Source organism: Dromiciops gliroides, chromosome 1 (assembly GCF_019393635.1).
Source record: "Dromiciops gliroides isolate mDroGli1 chromosome 1, mDroGli1.pri, whole genome shotgun sequence".
Classification (NCBI taxonomy): domain Eukaryota; kingdom Metazoa; phylum Chordata; class Mammalia; order Microbiotheria; family Microbiotheriidae; genus Dromiciops; species Dromiciops gliroides.
In genome coordinates, this window is record NC_057861.1 from 13,940,520 (window position 1) to 13,958,273 (window position 17,754).

The window sequence follows — 17,754 nt, forward strand, 5'->3', positions numbered from 1 at the left end:
CAGACACTTATCAGCTGTGTGACTTTGGACAAGTCACTCAACCTCTGGCTGCCTTGGTTTCCTCAAAAGGGGATAATAATAGCAGCTACCTCTCAGGGTTGTTGTGAGTACACAATGAGATATTATTTATAAAGCACTTTGCAAATTCTAAAGTGCTATATAAATGTTATTTATTACAGTTAACTTATGAAATATATCAGTGCCTGTTGATTGATTGATGTTGTTTTTTCCAATAGAATGTAAACTCCTTGAAGGCAGAGACTGACTTTCACTTTTGTATCTTTAACTCCAGCACTTAGCACTGTGCCTAACACATAGGAAAAAGTTAAATAAATGCTTGTTGATTGATCGAATAATTCTCAGATCTTGACAAGCATCCACTGACCCTTCCAGATCTCTCCTAGTGTCTCTTCCCTTAGCTAAAATGAAACTTAATCATCATCATTTTGCTGGCCAGAAGTAATAACAAAGAAGCAAAACCCAGAGACAATAGGAATTGCTAGACCCACCCCTGCCTTGTTCTACCCAGACCTGTATGGTTTAATTGAAATTTGGAAGGTGGCTGAAGGATTCAGATATTCTGTGTCATTGCTGGCTGGCTCTTACCTGGTGATGTAGATGTAGGCCCCACCCAACAGTAGGGAAATGATGAGCACTGGGATGAAGATGGCCAACGCCATGTTTCCCCCTTCCAGGGAGGTCTCTGCTGCCGCTTCTGCTACTAAAAAGGCAATATTTGTTAGGAGCTCATTTCTGAGAGGGTTCCTAGGGAGCCTTTGTGGACTTGGGGCAAGTTTGACCGTGTCACTCCTCTGCTCAATATATTTCAATGGCTCCCTATTAACCTCATGGATAAAATACAACTTCTTCTATTTGGTATTTTAAACCTTTCATAATTTGCTTGAAACTATCCATCTAACCTTATTATACACAATAGCCCTTCATGAACTCTTTGGGCCAGGCAAAATGGCTTTATTGCTTTCCTATATACTCTGTCTTCCATATCTATGCCTTTACTGAGACTGTTCCCAGTGCCTGGAACATACCTCCTTTTTAAAAATTAAATTATATTTTTTTATTTTGGTGAGGGAATCGGGATTAAGTGACTTGCCCAGGGTCACACAGCTAGTAAGTGTCAAGGGTCTGAGGCTGGATTTGAACTCGGATCTTCCTGAATTCAGGGCCGGTGCTCTATCTACTGCACCACCTAGCTGCCCTAATATACTTCCTTCTTACTTCTGCTTCCTGGAATCTCTAGTTTGCTTCAAAGCTCAGCTCAACCACCACTTACCACATGAGACCTTGCCTTGCCATCCCTTCCATCCCTTCCATCCCTTCCATCCCTCCCTTCCCTTCCCTTCCCTTCCCTTCCCTTCCCTTCCCTTCCCCCTCCCACATGGGTAGATATTATTTGCCCTGACTTTGAGAGGGCAAGCACTAGTTTATTTTTGTCTTTTTTGCCCCCAATGCCTAGAGCAGTGCTTGGTATATAGAAGGCATTTCAAATGATTGCTAACCAATTGATTTATTACTTTTTTGTTTTGTTTTTATAACCAATTGGTTTAGAGTCAGGAGACCTGGATTTGAATCCTGGCTTGGTCACTTATATTTTATATGATTCTAGAAAACTCATTTGACCTCTATGGGCCTCAGTTTCCTCTTATATAAAATAAAGGGGTCCAGAGAATTGGAAGAGACCCCAGTGGCCATCAGAAAGGAATTCCCACTGCAACACACTTGACAAATGCTCATTCAGCATCTACTTGAAGATTTACAAGGAGAGGAACCCATTACCATTGAGGCAGGCCATCCTGCTTTTGGACAGTGCTAATTGTTAGGCAGATTTTCCCGACCTTTTGCCCAAATTTGCTTCTTTGCAATTTCCACAGACTTCCAGTGGCTCTTGGTTCTGCCTCCTGAGTCTACATGGAATAAATACAATCCCTCTTCTACATGAGAGCTGTTCATGTTCCTCACCTCCCCCATTGAGTCTTCTCTTCCTCTGGACAAATACATGCAATTTCCTCTATTGATTCTCACATGACATGTGGCTTATATGGCTACTAAAGTCCCTTCTAATGCTAATGTTATACTCCCATGAAACACACAAGAGCATTTTCCATCCTTATGGGAACTCATGTTTTGCTTCTTGACATTCCTGCCCTGCAAACATGCTGAAAATGAGGACCTGGAAAGAGACTCAGGTAGGCCAGGGTAGCTGTTCAAAGGGCTAACACGTGTAAGAAGGAGAAGAGTTGGCCCCAGAAGGTCCTATCAGGAGCAGTGGCTTTGTTCTTAGAGAGACAGACTTAGTCTTGATTTCTTGGGGGAAACTTCAACAACAATATCAAAATACCCAACAATTAGAACCACCTCCAAGTTGAATGGACTGCCTCAAGTCATTCTACATGTCATGAAGAAACACCTCACTGGAAATATTTATTCAAAATCTCAGTATGACCTCTTGCTGGGGGTTTTTAGAGGGAGTTTCCATTCTGGTAAGGTTGGATTAGATGGCTTCTGGGGTCCCTTTCAGCTCTAAAACTCTGTATTGATTCTTCCACCCACCCTAGTGACTCTCTAGAAGCCTGGCCAATTAGTACTCCCTGTGAAAAAAGGTCAAATGTCTTAAGTGCCAGATGATCATCTCTAGGAGGAAGATGAGGCAGGACCCATAGGGGGTAAAGAAATATTCTAAGGATAAACAGAATTCATTTGGCAGCAGAAAAAGCACAGGACTGGGTACTGGGAAATACAAGTTCTAGTCTTAGTTTTGCCACTAACTTTCAGTGTGACCTTGGGCAAATCACGTTTCTTCAAGTGACCTCCCCTTCCCACCACTGGGTGGCACCCAAAGGTTTTTAAAGTGCCATGGACCTCTAAGAGTCTGTGCCAGACTGGAACTCAGAAAAAAAAGATGGGATAAAAGACCTGGAGCTGGAAGGGATGTGGGAGGCCATCTGGTCCAACCCCTTCATTTTTATAGATGAAGAAATTGAGGCCCAGAAAGATGAAATTTGCCCAAGGTCACAGAGTTAGCAAGTAGTAGGGATATATTTAGAGCGTAACTAGGTGATGCAGTGGATATAGCACTGGGCCTAAAGTCAGGAAGATCTGAGTTCAAATCCAATTTCAGACACTTACTAGCTGTGTGATCCTGGGCAAGTCACTTAGCCCCTATTTGCTTCAGTTTCTCGTCTGTAAAATGGGAACACATTGGAGAAGGAAATGGCAAAGCACTCTATTATCTTTGCCTAGAAAACTCATGGACAAGTCCATGGAGTCCTGAAAAGCTGGACAGAACTGAACAACCCAAAAGCAACAAGGGGTTGTATTTAGACATTTGAACCACAGCACTCTGACTCAAAAATCCAACCTCTTTTCCACTGTGTTAGGCTGCCTCCTTGAGATGAATGGAAGGGAAGGGGCTTTGCCTTAGTGAAGGGGGAAGGGATTGGAAGATGGGAGCCAGTGTCATAACTGAGAGTTCTGGGCTCAGAGAAAGTGTCACAAAGCCAGTCCAGGTAGCATAATATGTCAACTCACTTGAGGAGATAATTCTTTTCTCTGGTAGGGACAGAGAGAGACATTCTGGGTCTCTAGCACAAGGATGCTGCACTGGAGGAGAGGGGAAGGGAGTCTGTAGAGGTGGTGAAGGATCTCACTCCAGCCACCTTGTTTAACTCTTCTTGCTTATTAGGTACTAACTTCTGCTGTTTTCTGCTGTGCAAGGCTAGCAAGCCTCATCTGTGTGCTCTGTCTCTTGCCTTGGGACAAAGCTCTGATTGCCTTACTTTAATTATGGCTCCAGGCAGGGTGATTTGTGGGCTGAGTGTGTGTCATTGGTCTTTTGTATCTCTAGGCATTGGAGACTCTGAGCCACTTTCCAGAGCTGGCATTAAGCGATGACTCCAAGGACACTGGTATGGCATTATTTCTGTGGAGCTAAGAACAGCAACTGGATAGAGATTGCTTGGAAGGAGTCATTCAGAAAGAATCCTTCTATCAAGTACTCATGATAAATGCCTAAGATGCCTTTGTGATTTTCAGTGTTACCAAGCAGCTAAGGCATGTCAGAAATTCCCATGGTTCACTGCTTGCAACAATAACAACAACACCTACAACAACAAGCACAAAAAGGGAGAGTTCTAGCTGCAAAACACTCCTTGCACCAAAGACATAGAGATCTTAAAGGTCACTAATTCAACCTTTTGCTGACAAAGAAAATGAGTTGTAGGCAGGGAAATGCTTGACCATGAGCACACAGCAGTGGTGTGGGTAGGGCAAAAGTTCTGTGACTCTAAGTTCAATATACCCAGTTTAGTACCTTTTCCCCTTCCCTGAGTGGCCTTCCAATGAGAGCAACAACTTCTCAGATGGCTTCCACCCCCTTGCTACTGCCTTTTCTTCCTCCTCCATAGCTGGCCTGCTCTCTGGGCCCATATAATTGTGCTATCAATCATATCAGATGGAGTTCACTTAACCCAGTCCCCACTTCCAGGTGTGCTACTTATCATCAAAAAGCTTAACGCAGTCCCTGAAGTGATGAGTCAAATTGCTTAATTGGTTCAAAAATCTTACAACTGGGTTATTTGAATAAACTGCTTCTGTGACATATGAAATGTCAGTTTCTCTTATATCTTCCTATGCAGGGAATTGGTGCCAAATCACTATCCTGGCATATTTAGGCATCTGAAATGAATATCCAATTATTTTTTCACAATGGCAGTGCCCATGCAGCTGTTGGCGGAGATGGAAATGGGCTTTGCAATAGCTTGATAAAGACACTCAGTGACCTGCCCCATCTCTCCTGTTGTTTTGTTTTGTTGGTGGGATTTTCATTGTGCAACTCACCTTCTAAAGCATGCTCGAAGCTGTCTTGATTAACTGAAAGAGAAAGTGGAAAAAAATGTTGGAAGCTGGAAAATGCATTCATCTTAGTGTCACAAAACATGAAAAGGAAACCTTCCTACCAGGCACCTTCCCAGAGCTGGGCATTTTGCTGGTGCCTTTGTGTGAGTATCTGATCTGAATACAATGTGCCCCATGGCAACAAAGACATGAAATCTTTCTATTAAAGGAAATAATTTTCATTTTCCATTGCTTCAATTAAAGGAAATCTCTCAAAGTCACCAAAACAATCTTCTTAAGACACAGTCCTGACCATGACTCTCTCCTACTCAGAAATCTTCAGCAACTCCCTATTGTCTCTAGAATGAAGCACACATTTCTCAGCCTGGAATTTAATGCAGTTTGGCCCAAATCTTGTATCCTAGTCTTATTTCATATTATCCCCCTTCCAGTCAAATTGCACTGTTAGCTTTTCTCTGAACTCCACCTTCCAGCTCCTGTTGGGATGCATTCACACAAGCCATAGCCCATACCTGGAATGTTCTCCCTTCTCATGTCCCCTTGGGAGAAGCCTTGCCTCCTTCCTCAAAATTACCCTGCATTGGGGCAGCTAGGTGGCGCAGTGGATAGAGCACTGGCCCTGGAGTCAGGAGTACCTGAGTTCAAATCTGGCCTCAGACACTTAACACTTATTAGCTGTGTGACCCTGGGCAAGTCATTTAACCCCAATTGCCTCACTAAAAAAAAAAAATTACCCTGCATTGACTCTGCATGTATTTAGTACATACTTAGCTGTGTACAAATCATCACCCTCATTAGAATGTAAGTTCCTTGAGGGGAGGGACTGTTTTTGCTTTGTTGTCTTTGTATCCTCAGCACTTTTCATAGTGGTTGCAATGTAGTAGGTACTTAATAAATGCCTTTCTCCAACACTTCCTCCAGGAAGCGTGTTCTGATTCCCCTTAATTGCTAGTGGTTTTTTTGTATTTACTTGTCTTTACTTTGTCAGTTACTTTGTGTTTATGAATCAGTTTCCATGGAGTGAATGCAAGCTCTTTGAGGGAAGGGGCTGATTTTAATTTTTGTGCCCAGCAGAATGCCTGTTATATAAATAAGTACCAAGTGCAAATTATCAGAAATTTTGTTCTCTCTTTCTCTCTCCCCCCAATGTGTATGTATGCACAAATATATGTATACATACATATATATGTTATACACATTACATATGCATATATGAATAGGCACACTCATATTTGAAAATGTATCTCTATTTAGATAGACTTAAATACTCAGGTAAGAAGGAGGTAATTAGTTCTTACAAGGACTTTTATACTCAAATGGATCAATCCTCTCTTTTCTGTTTCCCTCCTCCCCTCCCCTCCTTGCCTCTATTTTCCTCACATTCCTCTTCCCCCTCTCCACTTCTCCCTTCCCCTCTCCTCCTCTCCTCCTCTCCTTTCCTTTCCTCATTTCTCTCCTGTCCTGTTCTCTCCCCCCTCTCCTCCCCCTTTCCCTCTCCTCTACCCTTTCCCTCTCCTCTACCCTTTTCTCTCCTCTCCCCCTTCTCTCTCCTCTCCCCCTTCTCTCTCCTCTCCCTTTCCCTCTCCTCTACCCTTTTCTCTCCTCTCCCCCTTCTCTCTCCTCTCCCTTTCCCTCTCCTCTCCCCCTTCTCTCTCCTCCCCCTTTCCCTTTCCTCCCCTCTTGCTTTCTTTTTCCTTTCCTTCTTCCCAAGAATTTGACTTTGGAGGGTGTCTTATATCCAGGCCAGTAGAGGCCATCTCAAGTCTCAGACTCAGGGTATAGATAACCTATCCATCTTTTCATCTGCATCTCTCTTTGACCCCAGAACTAGGCAAAGAGCCCTGCACACAGCAGATGTTCAATGCATGTTGTTTGAAGAGAATCAAAGCTGAATGTGACTGGCTTGTACTAGGCAGATGACCTAGTCATGAGAGGAGCCAGAGCCACTCATTATCCACTGTCTTAAGTTATCAGATGGCAGTGTGTGCAGTGACTTGCTGAACTGCCCTGAGACCCATGACGACTGTTTCTCTGTGGCAGGATCCATGTAAGCTGGCATTTCCTGATTTAACCATCTCTCTTCAAATGTTATTTGATTTTTAGCTCATTCATTGGAAAAGTCTTTTTATTCATCCATTTTCAGAGAACAGAGAGACATAAAGTGAGGGCCCACATGTTCTTGGGCATATCGAATACAGTAACCATTCCTTTCTCCTCAGCTCACAGTAATTGGCAGAAAGTGGACAGAGACTTAAACAGTCCATTTCCAAAATCGCTATGATGGAGTCAAATGTTTGTCAGGACTCAAAAACCACAGGAAGAGCTACCTAGGAGATAGGATGGCACCCTCTGGAGACCTGTGGGTTAGTGGTCAGAGACCAAAGGATGTTCATGGTGTGATGTGAATAGAACCCAGACTCTTGATGGAGTACAAAGTGTCCACGGGATGTGGGGGCAAGAAGGCTTGAATCCAAGGCTGGGCCAGCTTGGCTATTTAAGTGAACTCGGGCTAGCTAATTCTCTTTTCACGGGACTGGATGATTCAAAGAGGCCCTTTCAGCTCTAGCAGTTCAAGACCAATGAGTCTATGAAAAGGGCAGAATCAATATTCTCTTGTAGTGTCCCTGTATCTAGAAAGGAGTCTATTAATTTTCTCTCTTATGGAAAATTTAATATTCAAAACTATTTACCCTCTAAGTAGGGGAGTTATAGGATTCAGCTTAAGATTCTAGGAGAAATGCAACCCTATGTGAATGATGGAATATTTTCTAAGAAGACTGAATCATAGATTAGGTTTTAATAAGGTGAGGAAGCATGGTAATCATTGAGGAAATATAGAATACCTTGGAGCAATATATGTTAGTCAGCTCTGTAATGACATAGGGGGCTACTTTATGTCAGTAAAGCACTACATGTCATAGTAACAACATAGGAGTTAGAAGATACTTTGTAATAGCAAGGGTTAGAGATGTTGCTTCTTATAAATAAAGGCCCTTAATAGTATACATTGTAATAGTATAGGAGTAATAGGCTACTTTGTCAGGGTATATTGTGTTTATATGTAATATTGTAAGAAGAGCCATATTGGATACTCCATGGAAATAAAGGTCCTCTTAGGGTATTTTATAACAGTATAGAAGATAGAGGGTTGCCCTCGAAACTCACAACTATTTGCACTCTGAGAATCAGAACCTTCAATTCATTAAGGAGACACACACACCTTACGGCTAGCCCTCCTGCCACAAAACTGGAAAGTCTGCAAAGTTCCCCGACCTACCTTTTATGTGTTCTCTACCCCTAATTTCTGCCTCTATGAAAGACAGTATTCAAGGAATGAGATTTTAAAAAAAAAACCTTTACACCAAGTCAAAAATGACTTGATAAGCATGACTTTGTTACCTTTTCTGGAGATACTGGCCTTTTTCAGCCAAATGTTGAGTTTCTAATAGTATAATTCTAAGAACCAGTAAGTAAATCCTTTTTTTGGCGGGGGGGGGGGGGCAATGAGGGTTAAGTGACTTGTCCAGGGACACACAGCTAGTAAGTGTCAAGTGTCTGAGGCTGGATTTGAACTCAGGTCCTCCTGAATCCAGGGCTGGTACTTTACCTACTGTGCCACCTAACTGCCCCATTTTTTTCTTTCAATTTCTTTTTTTTTTTGGCAGGGCAATGAGGGTTAAGTGACTTGCCCAGGGTCACACAGCTAGTATGCCATCAAGTGCCTGAGGCTGGATTTGAACTCACATCCTCCTGAATCCAGAGCAGGGCAATGAGGGTTCAGTGACTTGCCCAGGGTTATACAGCTGATAAGTGTCAAGTGTCTGAGGCCATATTTGTTTTTTGTTTTGTTTTGTTTTTGTTTTTGTTTTTTTTTGCAGGGCAATGAGGGTTAAGTGACTTGCCCAGGGTCACACAGCTAGTAAGTGTCAAGTGTCTGAGGCCGGATTTGAACTCAGGTACTCCTGAATCCAGGACCGGAGCTTTATCCACTGCACCACCTAGCTGCCCCCCTGAGGCCATATTTGAACTCAGGTCCTCCTCAATCCAGGGCCAGTGCTTTCTCTGATGTGCCACCTAGCTGCCCCAAGTAAATACTTTCTTGCAGAAATGGAGTCTGGGGAGAGACTTATCCACCACATCTTCAATTTCATAGCTAACTTCTCCATCCATGTGCACACTTCTTATATTTTTGTGTTTTTACATAAGGGGACATTGTGTGGTCTACAAGAAAGACTCTTCTAGCTCTGGACAAAAAAGGGCTCAGTTTTAAATCCTGCTTCTGGAGTCTGCTACCTGAATGATCTTGGGCATGTCACTTAATCTCTAGTTTCTTCATCCATAAAATGAGGTCTTGAACTAGAGGACTTCTGGCAACCCTTCTTGCTCTAGATCTAAGACCTTGTGAATTGCAAGAAAGTATACCCTGCCTTCTTAGAGTCAAATTCAGAATACTTTCAGGGAGAGGTGCCATGGTGCAGGGGAAGAGCATTAAGTGTGGAGTCGGGAGACCTGAGCTTGAGCCCCAGCTCTGCCACGGATTCTTTTTGTGACCTTGAGCAAATCATTTGCCCTTTCTGGGCTTTTGTTTCTTTCCTCTGTAGAATGAGGAGTTTGGACCAGATGGTTTCTAAGATCACTCATTTCTTTCTTTTTTCTTTTTTTTTGGTGAGGCAATTGGGGTTAAGTGACTTGCCCAGGGTCACACAATTAGTAAGTGTTAAGTGTCTGAGGCTGGATTTGAACTCAGGTCCTCCTGATTCCAGGGCCGGTGCTCTATCCACTATGCCACCTAGCTGCCCTGGTCATCTCTTTTCTAAAGGACATTCTATGTTCCCAGGCTTTGTCTGGCTTTACAAATTCTCTGTTCTCTATTCTAAGGTATCACTCAGCTGCCATAGTATATGGTCTGTGTTATACTGCTCATCTCTGTACTCCCTAGGGGCCACATAGTATTACATTTTCCACTCTGATGCTACACATTATCCCTCCCCACCCTCGACACTCTCCTTCTGAACTCTTCTTTCAGAATTGTAATTAAATCAACTAGCATGAAACTAGCTATCTTGGCGTCTGGATAAAGGTGTGGTACTGGACCACTTTATTGTTATATTCATCATTTTTGACCTCCCCCCCAGACTGAAATTCCTCTCTGTTTATACTCCCTCATATGTGTTGTTTTCCCCTAATAGAAGATCCTTGAAATGGAGGTGGTTTTACTTTTGTATTTGTAACCCAGTAATTAGTCAGGCAGTCAGTCAATAAGCATTTATTAAGCAACTATTATTTGTGAATAGCAGGTTAGTATTATCTTGGTACACAGTAAGCATCAGTAATATTTTTCATTCATTCATCTATCCATCCATCCATCCATCCATCCATCCATTGATTCATTCATTCATTCATTCATAGTTCCTTCCCAGCTTTGACATTCTGAGATAAAAATCATAATCAGAATTGTCTAAGGAAGCTGGGAAGTGCATGTCTTTCTCATGATTAAGTCCAATTGTCTTAGTGTCTCCTCAGTGTGGCCTTGATGAATGAAGAGATGGCTCTTTACCTTTACAGACAGGTAGCGGGCCACTCCAGTGGGAAGGCTGACCCAAGATGCATTTGATAGTCACTTCTCCCATCAGCTCGAAACCTTCATAGCACATGAATGTGAGGGATTCACCTGGCAGGTAGAGTCGCTTGTATAGTATCTGGTAGCCATTTTCAGGCAGCCCTGGATTGTCACATGCCAGAGTCTCTTCAGCTGCAATGAAAGCAGAATGTGAGTTTGTTATGTGATGTTATGGAGGTAGGTTTTGGGGACTCAGGAACTTATCATTCTGAGGTCTACATGATCTGGTTAGCAGTGATTAGCCATGACAGCAGACCCAAGGTCCATACAGCCTCAGAGCAAGAAGCTTGCAGACTGATCCCCTGACCCTAAACAATAACACCATAGTCCCCATTTCTACAGGGCCTTATAATTTATGAAGTACTTTCCTTGAACTATGTTTTGCATGACTTCACATGTATAATGGGTAACATTGCTTACCTTCTCAATCAATGGGGAAGGGGCTGGAGGGAGGAAAAAAATTAACAAAGTACTTTCCTAAGGGTAGCAAAGAAGCAAGAGGAACTGTTATTGACTGCTTTTTATTCGTATTTTATAGATGAGAAAAAGAGGCTTAGAAAGAGGAAGTGCCTTACCCAAGGTCACATGGCTATGAAATGTCAGAGCTGGGATTCATTTACAAGAAAGCCTCACTCCAACTGTTTCATGTTAATACCAAGTTAAAAAATAATAATGACAACACCTTTGCACAAAGGGTGATTGAACTTCAACCAGGCACATGATCTCTGTTAACCCTTAAAAGACCAACTCCAAAGAATTAAATCAACCAGTCACTCAACAAGCTTTTCAAAAAGCACCTACTATGTGTGAAGAACTGCTCTAGGCATGGGGGATACAGAAAGAAATAGCCCCTGTCCTCAAGGAGCTTACATTTTAACAAATCTTGGACCATTGGAGGTAGTAAATTATAAACAACTATCGACAAACAAGATAGATACAGGATAAACTATAGATAATTAACAAAGAGAAGGCACTAGCGTTAAGGGGAATCAAAAAGAGGCTTCTTGAAGAAGGTGGGATTTGAATTAGGAATCGAAGGTATCTTGGGAAAATAGGAGTTGGAGATGGGGAAGAGGGAGGGAGGGAGGGAAGGGGAGAGAGAGAGAGAGAGAGAGAGAGAGAGAGAGAAGGAAGGGAGGAGGAAGGGAGGGAGGGAGGGGAGGGGAGATGAGGGAACTCCAGATATATGGGGAACAGTCAGTGAAAATGTCTGGAGTTGGGAGATGAGGTATCTTGTGTAATTGCCAGGAGGCCAGTGATCTCCTTGAGGTCAGGTACTGTTTTATTCTTCCCTTTGTTTCCTCTGTATCTAGAATGGATATTGGTATATTATAAGCCATTAATAGCTTGTTGAATTGAATTGAATTACACTGTGACAGAAAGAGCATAAGGTTTGCTAATAAGGGACCAGAGTTTTTGTCCTGGTTCCACTATGTACTAGCTGTGTGACCTTGGACAAATTATTTCTTATAATTTGGGTCACAAAGACAGTACTCTTTTTCTTCCCTTTCAAATGGTGGTGTTATGAAGAACAAATAAGATGTATGTAGCAGGAAGAAGGGCAAGAAAGAAGCATTTCTATCATACCTACTATGTGTCATGCATTGAGCTAAGGACTTTTTAGAAATATTAGCTCTTTTGATCCTCACATCAATCATGGGATGTAGGTGCTATCATTATCCTCACTTTACAGTTGAGGAAACTGAAACGAGCAGAGGTTAAGTGACTTGTCCAGGGTCATCACATGGCCCTTGGTGTAGGAGCCTCGGTGTTTCAGTGGAGTAGTCTGATCATGTACAGGCCAAACTGTTAACGTGGCTGTTTGACTTCTTGCCCCTCTCCCATAATGAATGTGATACTGGGCTCCATTAAGAGAGACTCAGGGGCAGCTAGGTGGCGCAGTGGTTAGAGCATCAGCCCTGGACTCAGGAGTACCTGAGTTCAAATCCGGCCTCAGACACTTAACACTTACTAGCTGTGTGACCCTGGGCAAGTCATTTAACCCCAATTGCCTCACTAAAAAAAAAAAGAGAGAGAGAGAGAGACTCAGCACTGAGCATGGTAATCCTAGGGGAGAGTCCCTCTGGATCCTTTCCTGATCAGTTCCTATCTGGAGTACTGAGTATTAAATTCTGCACAACTTTTTAGGAAGGACATTGATAATCCAGAGAGCATCCAGAGGAGAGCAACCTGGATGAGGAAAGGCTTTGAGCTTATGCCTGCCATCATTAGGATCAGGTGAAGGAGCCAGGAATGGGAAACCTAGAGAATAGAAGGCTTAGGTGGGGTGTGATAGCTTCAAGTATTTTTGGGGGGGGCAAATGAGGGTTAAGTGACTTGCCCAGGGTCACACAGCTAGTAAGGGTCAAGTGTCTGAGGCCAGATTTGAACTCAGGTCCTCCTGAATCCAAAGCCAGTGCTTTATCCACTGCACCACCTAACTAACTTTTCAAATCTTTAAATGGCTATAAAATGGGGAAAAAAATCTGTTGGGATCCAGTGGGTGGATCTTTCAAATAGGTAAACTTAACCTCAGTGACAAGGGAAAAACAAAACAAAACTTCCAAACAATGCAAGCTATTCAGAGTTGGGGTGGGCTATACTGGGAGAACCAGGTGGGTTCCCCTTTGACTAGAAGTTCATTCCTTTGTCTATTAATTAATTAATCAATTCATTTATTTATTCATTCGATCATTTATTTATTTTGCAGGGCAACGAGGGTCAAGTGACTTGCCCAGAGTCACACAGCTAGTAAGAGTCAAGCATCTGAAACCAGATTTGAACTCAGGTCCTCCTGAATCCAGGGCCGGTGCTTTATCCACTGCGCCACCTAGCTGCCCCCTAACTAGAGGTCTTTAAATAATGTTTCAGCGACGACTTGAGTGGTTGGAGTGGAGATTATTTTTTCATGCATGGGTTGGTCTCAATGGCCTCTGACATTCCTTCCAACTCTGTTATTCACTGATTTTCCAATTGGGCTAGGAAGTTCCAGAGGGTAGGGGTGGGGTTTTCCATCTCTTTTGTAATCCCTACAGAACAGTGTTATACATATATGCATACACACATACATATAAATAGATATGTAAGTATACACATACACATTAAGTGTTTGCTTGTCAAAAGAGCCAGTGTGGTGTAGTGGGAACGATATTAGGCTCAGAGTTAAAAGACCCAATTTTGGGGGTTCGAGTCCTGCTACAACTAATTAATTAGCTCTGACCTCAAATTTTCTCCTTGGTAAAATAATGAACTTGGGACTCCGTAATTTCTAAGGTTCTTTCCTGCTCTAACACTCTGTGTGTGTGTGTGTGTGTGTGTGTGTGTGTGTTTAAGTATGTGTTTATAGTCATGTCAGAATGCAAAATGAAAATCCTACTCCATCATATAGATGTTAAAATGAATTTTCTGGATGTTTATATTCAAATATGCATAATTGATGGATGCCTCTATTTTCCTCCCCATAGTTTCCTGCCAGTATTAGAGAACATATGCATTTATCTGAGGCAGATCTCCTCAGATTTCCCTGTGGGTACAAACCCCTTAGGCAACCAAGGAAGGAGTGGGAAGAGGACACAGAGCAGAATAAGAAGCATCAGGCCTCACTTGCTCTGTGATTGTCATCAGGATCACAATATTATCATCTGCCTTGCTGCTCCACTCTGTGGACAGCCCGGCCTTTCCATCTGTCCTACGGCTAAAGCCTCCTGTGTGTGTTGTCTTCTCCATTAGAACATGAGCTCCTTGGGAGCAGAAATTGTCAGACTTTGCAAACTGTGTAGCCAGCCTTAGTACAAGGCTTTGTGCAGACTAAGTTATTAATAAATGCCTTTTCTTTCATTCATGCTTATGATCACTGTGCTTCACTTCATGACTGATGGATATAGTGTTTCCTGGAGTCAGGAACATCTCATAAATGGTCCCTGGAGGGCTCTTTAAGCCCCATGTTGCTGGGAAAGGGAAAATTGCGGAGATCAGTCAATAAAGCAGGAGCTGAGTGGTTGGAGATGCTCTTTGTATTTTACAAACCTCAGTGAGTAGAAAACTGTCCTGGGAAATGTTCTCAGCCAGGTAGGACTTATTCCAGGTTTCCCCTTCCCTCCTCCCAAGACAAACTATAGAATTCATCAGGTCATTTGGTGATACAGCCATCTACACAGCAGATCACTGGGCTTAACAGTTTGTCAAAAACTTTGAGCTCTAGGATGGAGATAATTGCATTGTTGTTGTTTTTTAACTTCATTAAATCTCATCAGGTATCTCATCTGGGTACCAAGGGTTAAGAAAGATATTTAGGGGGCAGCTAGGTGGCGCAGTGGCTAGAGCACCGGTCCTGGAGTCAGGAGGACCTGAGTTCAAATCCAGCCTCAGACACTTGACACTTACTAGCTGTGTGACCCTGGGCAAGTCACTTAACCCTCATTGCCTCACCAAAGGAAAAAAAAAAAAGATAAAAAGGAAAGATATTTAGAATGCCCAGAGCAAGCAATCAGGATGACAAAGGGCTTTGAGTCTGTGTCATATAAGGATCAAGGAATAGAACTGAGCATGTTCAGCTTGGAGAAGAGATAATGAGAGAGGGGACCTGATAACTCTTTTCAAACATGTGAAGGAAGGATGAGATTTGCTATGTTTGGCTCTGGAGAAAAGAACCAGGAGCAATGGGTGGGAATTCTAAAAGAGCCAGTTGGGGCTTAATGCCAGGAAAGACTTCCTGAGAATCCAAAAGTAGAGCAGTTTCCCTTGAGAGAGGGTGGGTTCCCCTCTCCTTAGAGACATTCAGGGAGAAATTGGGTGACAATATTGTTCATCATTCAGCCATTTTTCAGTTGTGTCGGACTCTGTGTGACCCATTTGGGGTTTTCTGGGCAAAGATACTGGAGTGGTTTGCCATTTCCCTCTTCAGCTCATTTTTCAGATAAGAAAACTGAGGCCAACAGGGTGAAGTGACTTGTCCAGGGTCACACAGTGTCACTTACTTACTTTTAATTAATTACTTACACAAACAGCTAGTAAGTGTCTGAAGCCAAATTTGAACTCAGGAAGATGAGTCTTCCTGACTCTAGGTCCCGTGCTTTATCCACTGTGCCACAGGATAACAATATGCTGAACATGTGAATAGGTTAGGTTAGATGATCACTTGAGTCCCCCCAAATCTCAGGTTCTATGATTCTATGGTTCCTTTCTTGGACTAAAAAACTGACCCTGGAAGAAGCCTCTTCTAGTCATAGAGTCCATTTTTAGGCTTTTAGAGTTAAAGGGGACCTTTGAGGTAAGTCACATGACCTTCTACCTCACAAAGAACTCCCTTTGGGATCCCAGACATCCTTTTTTTGTTTTTTTAAGTGAGGCAATTGGGGTTAAGTGACTTGCCCAGGGTCACACAGCTAGTAAGTGTCAAGTGTCTGAGGCCGGATTTGAACTCAGGTACTCCTGACTCCAGGGCTGGTGCTCTATCCACTGTGCCACCTAGCTGCCCTCCAGACACCCTTTTAAGCCTGCTAGATCCCTCAGCTGCTTGATGAGAGATTTGGATTTGGAATTAAAGGGAATAGTCTAGGCTAGCATGCCTTGATATGCCTCCCCAGGCAGCATAACCATAAGCATATATCAAGGCGGGCAGCTAGGTGGTGTGGTGGATAGAGCACCAGCCCTGGAGTCAGGAGTACCTGGGTTCAAATGTGGCCTCAGACACTTAACACTTACTAGCTGTGTGACCCTGGGTAAGTCACTTAACCCCAATTGCCTCACTAAAGAAAAAAAAAAGAATATATCAAGGGGCACTGGTGAGAAGGAGGGAAACAGGCTTTTTCCACATGCACCACATTCTGTACCACGCTGTTTGTTTGGAATTATTGTCACTTTAGCAATATACTCTGGAATAGCTTTATCATTTACAAAAACTGCAATGTTGTTAAGATGCCAGCAGGTGGCATGGGATCATTGAAACTCAAAATCACAAAGTCTCACAATAGAATGTTGGAATCCTAGAGTCTTGGATTCACATGGAAGCGATTCTAGGGGCTATCCGATCCCACAACGTTCCTGAAGCGTGAATCTCTTCTGTAGTACTTTGGAAAAGCGCTCCTTCAGTCTCTGCTAACAGGTCTCCAGCAATGAAACACTCTCAAGGCACGGCCTTCCATTTCAGGAAAGTGTTCATTTGTCAGGAAGCTCTTCCTTGTAACTAAGTGAAATTAACTTCTTGCAGTTGTCATCTACTTATCCCATTTCTCCCCAGTGGGGCTAAGAAGAACATCTCTGATCTTTCTTCCATATGATGCCTTTCTAAATATCTGAAGGTGGCTGTCTGGCGTAATGAATTGTCTGGTATTTGGATTCAGAGAGTATAGATGAAAATTCCGCCTCTGATATGTGCTACCTGTGTGGCTTTTGGTAAAATACTTAACCTGGTTGTCTGCCAGTAGATCAACTGTAAAACAAAGGGGTGACCTGGATGGCTTTTTATGTCCCTTCTGGTCTTAGCTCTATGATTTTAGAGTCAAATCCTGACTTTGCCACTTAGTCCTTGTGAGATCTAGGGTAAATCACTTACCCTCCCTGGGCCCGAGTTTCTGCACCTGACATGTTAGCAGATTGAACTAGATGTATTCTGTGCTTCTTTGTAGCTTTAAATTTATGATCTCATTTCTGCCTCCTTCCCTCTTTCAAAAAACATGCTGCAAGTCCTCTCTTTTCTAAGCTAAGTATTCCAAGGTTCTTTAACTGATTCCTATTTGACATAGATTCAAACCCATTTTGTCATATGGATCACCCTCCTTGGGCTATGCCTCGACTTTTCAATGTCCTCTCAAAGATGCAGCACCCAGAGCTGAACGTAGGACTCCAGATGAAGTTAGGAAACTTTAATTCATCAAAGAAAATACAACTGTTTCAACATGGAGAAACCTAATGGAGTATTCTCTTTTTTGTGGGGTAATGGGGGTTAAGTGACTTGCCTAGGGTCACAGAGCTATTAAATGTCAAGTGTATGAGACCGGATTTGAACTCAGGTCCTCCCAAATCCAGGGCCAGTGCTCTATCCACTGCACCACCTAGCTTCCCCTTTAATGGAGTATTCTTGATGCTGTTGTGGGGACCAGTCTGGAGACATGTGTATTTTACATCCTGTATGTAGCTATTTGATTGCTTGGAACTGTGAACTGCCATAGATCTTTTGGAAAGCATACTTGCTGATACATGCCATCCCTCTAAGAATTCCTGTTTAAAGTATAGTTATTCACTAGATAGGAAGCTAGGTGGCG

General features: G+C 42.8%; 1 protein-coding gene across 2 annotated transcripts in view; it reads right to left on the reverse strand.

Moving 5' to 3' along the window:
* SEZ6L (seizure related 6 homolog like) overlaps nucleotides 1-17,754 on the reverse strand; it is a 266,073-nt gene that overhangs the window by 11,635 nt on the left and 236,684 nt on the right. Inside the window, exons 13-15 of one of the 2 annotated variants that reach the window (XM_043976757.1) lie at nucleotides 10,430-10,624; nucleotides 4,855-4,887; nucleotides 607-718 (exon numbers count right to left, since the gene is read on the reverse strand). In XM_043976757.1, coding sequence (XP_043832692.1) covers nucleotides 607-718; nucleotides 4,855-4,887; nucleotides 10,430-10,624 — 340 coding nt within the window. Of the gene's footprint in view, nucleotides 1-606; nucleotides 722-4,854; nucleotides 4,888-10,429; nucleotides 10,625-17,754 lie in introns of both variants that reach the window. The other variant, XM_043976748.1, reaches the window with a different exon arrangement.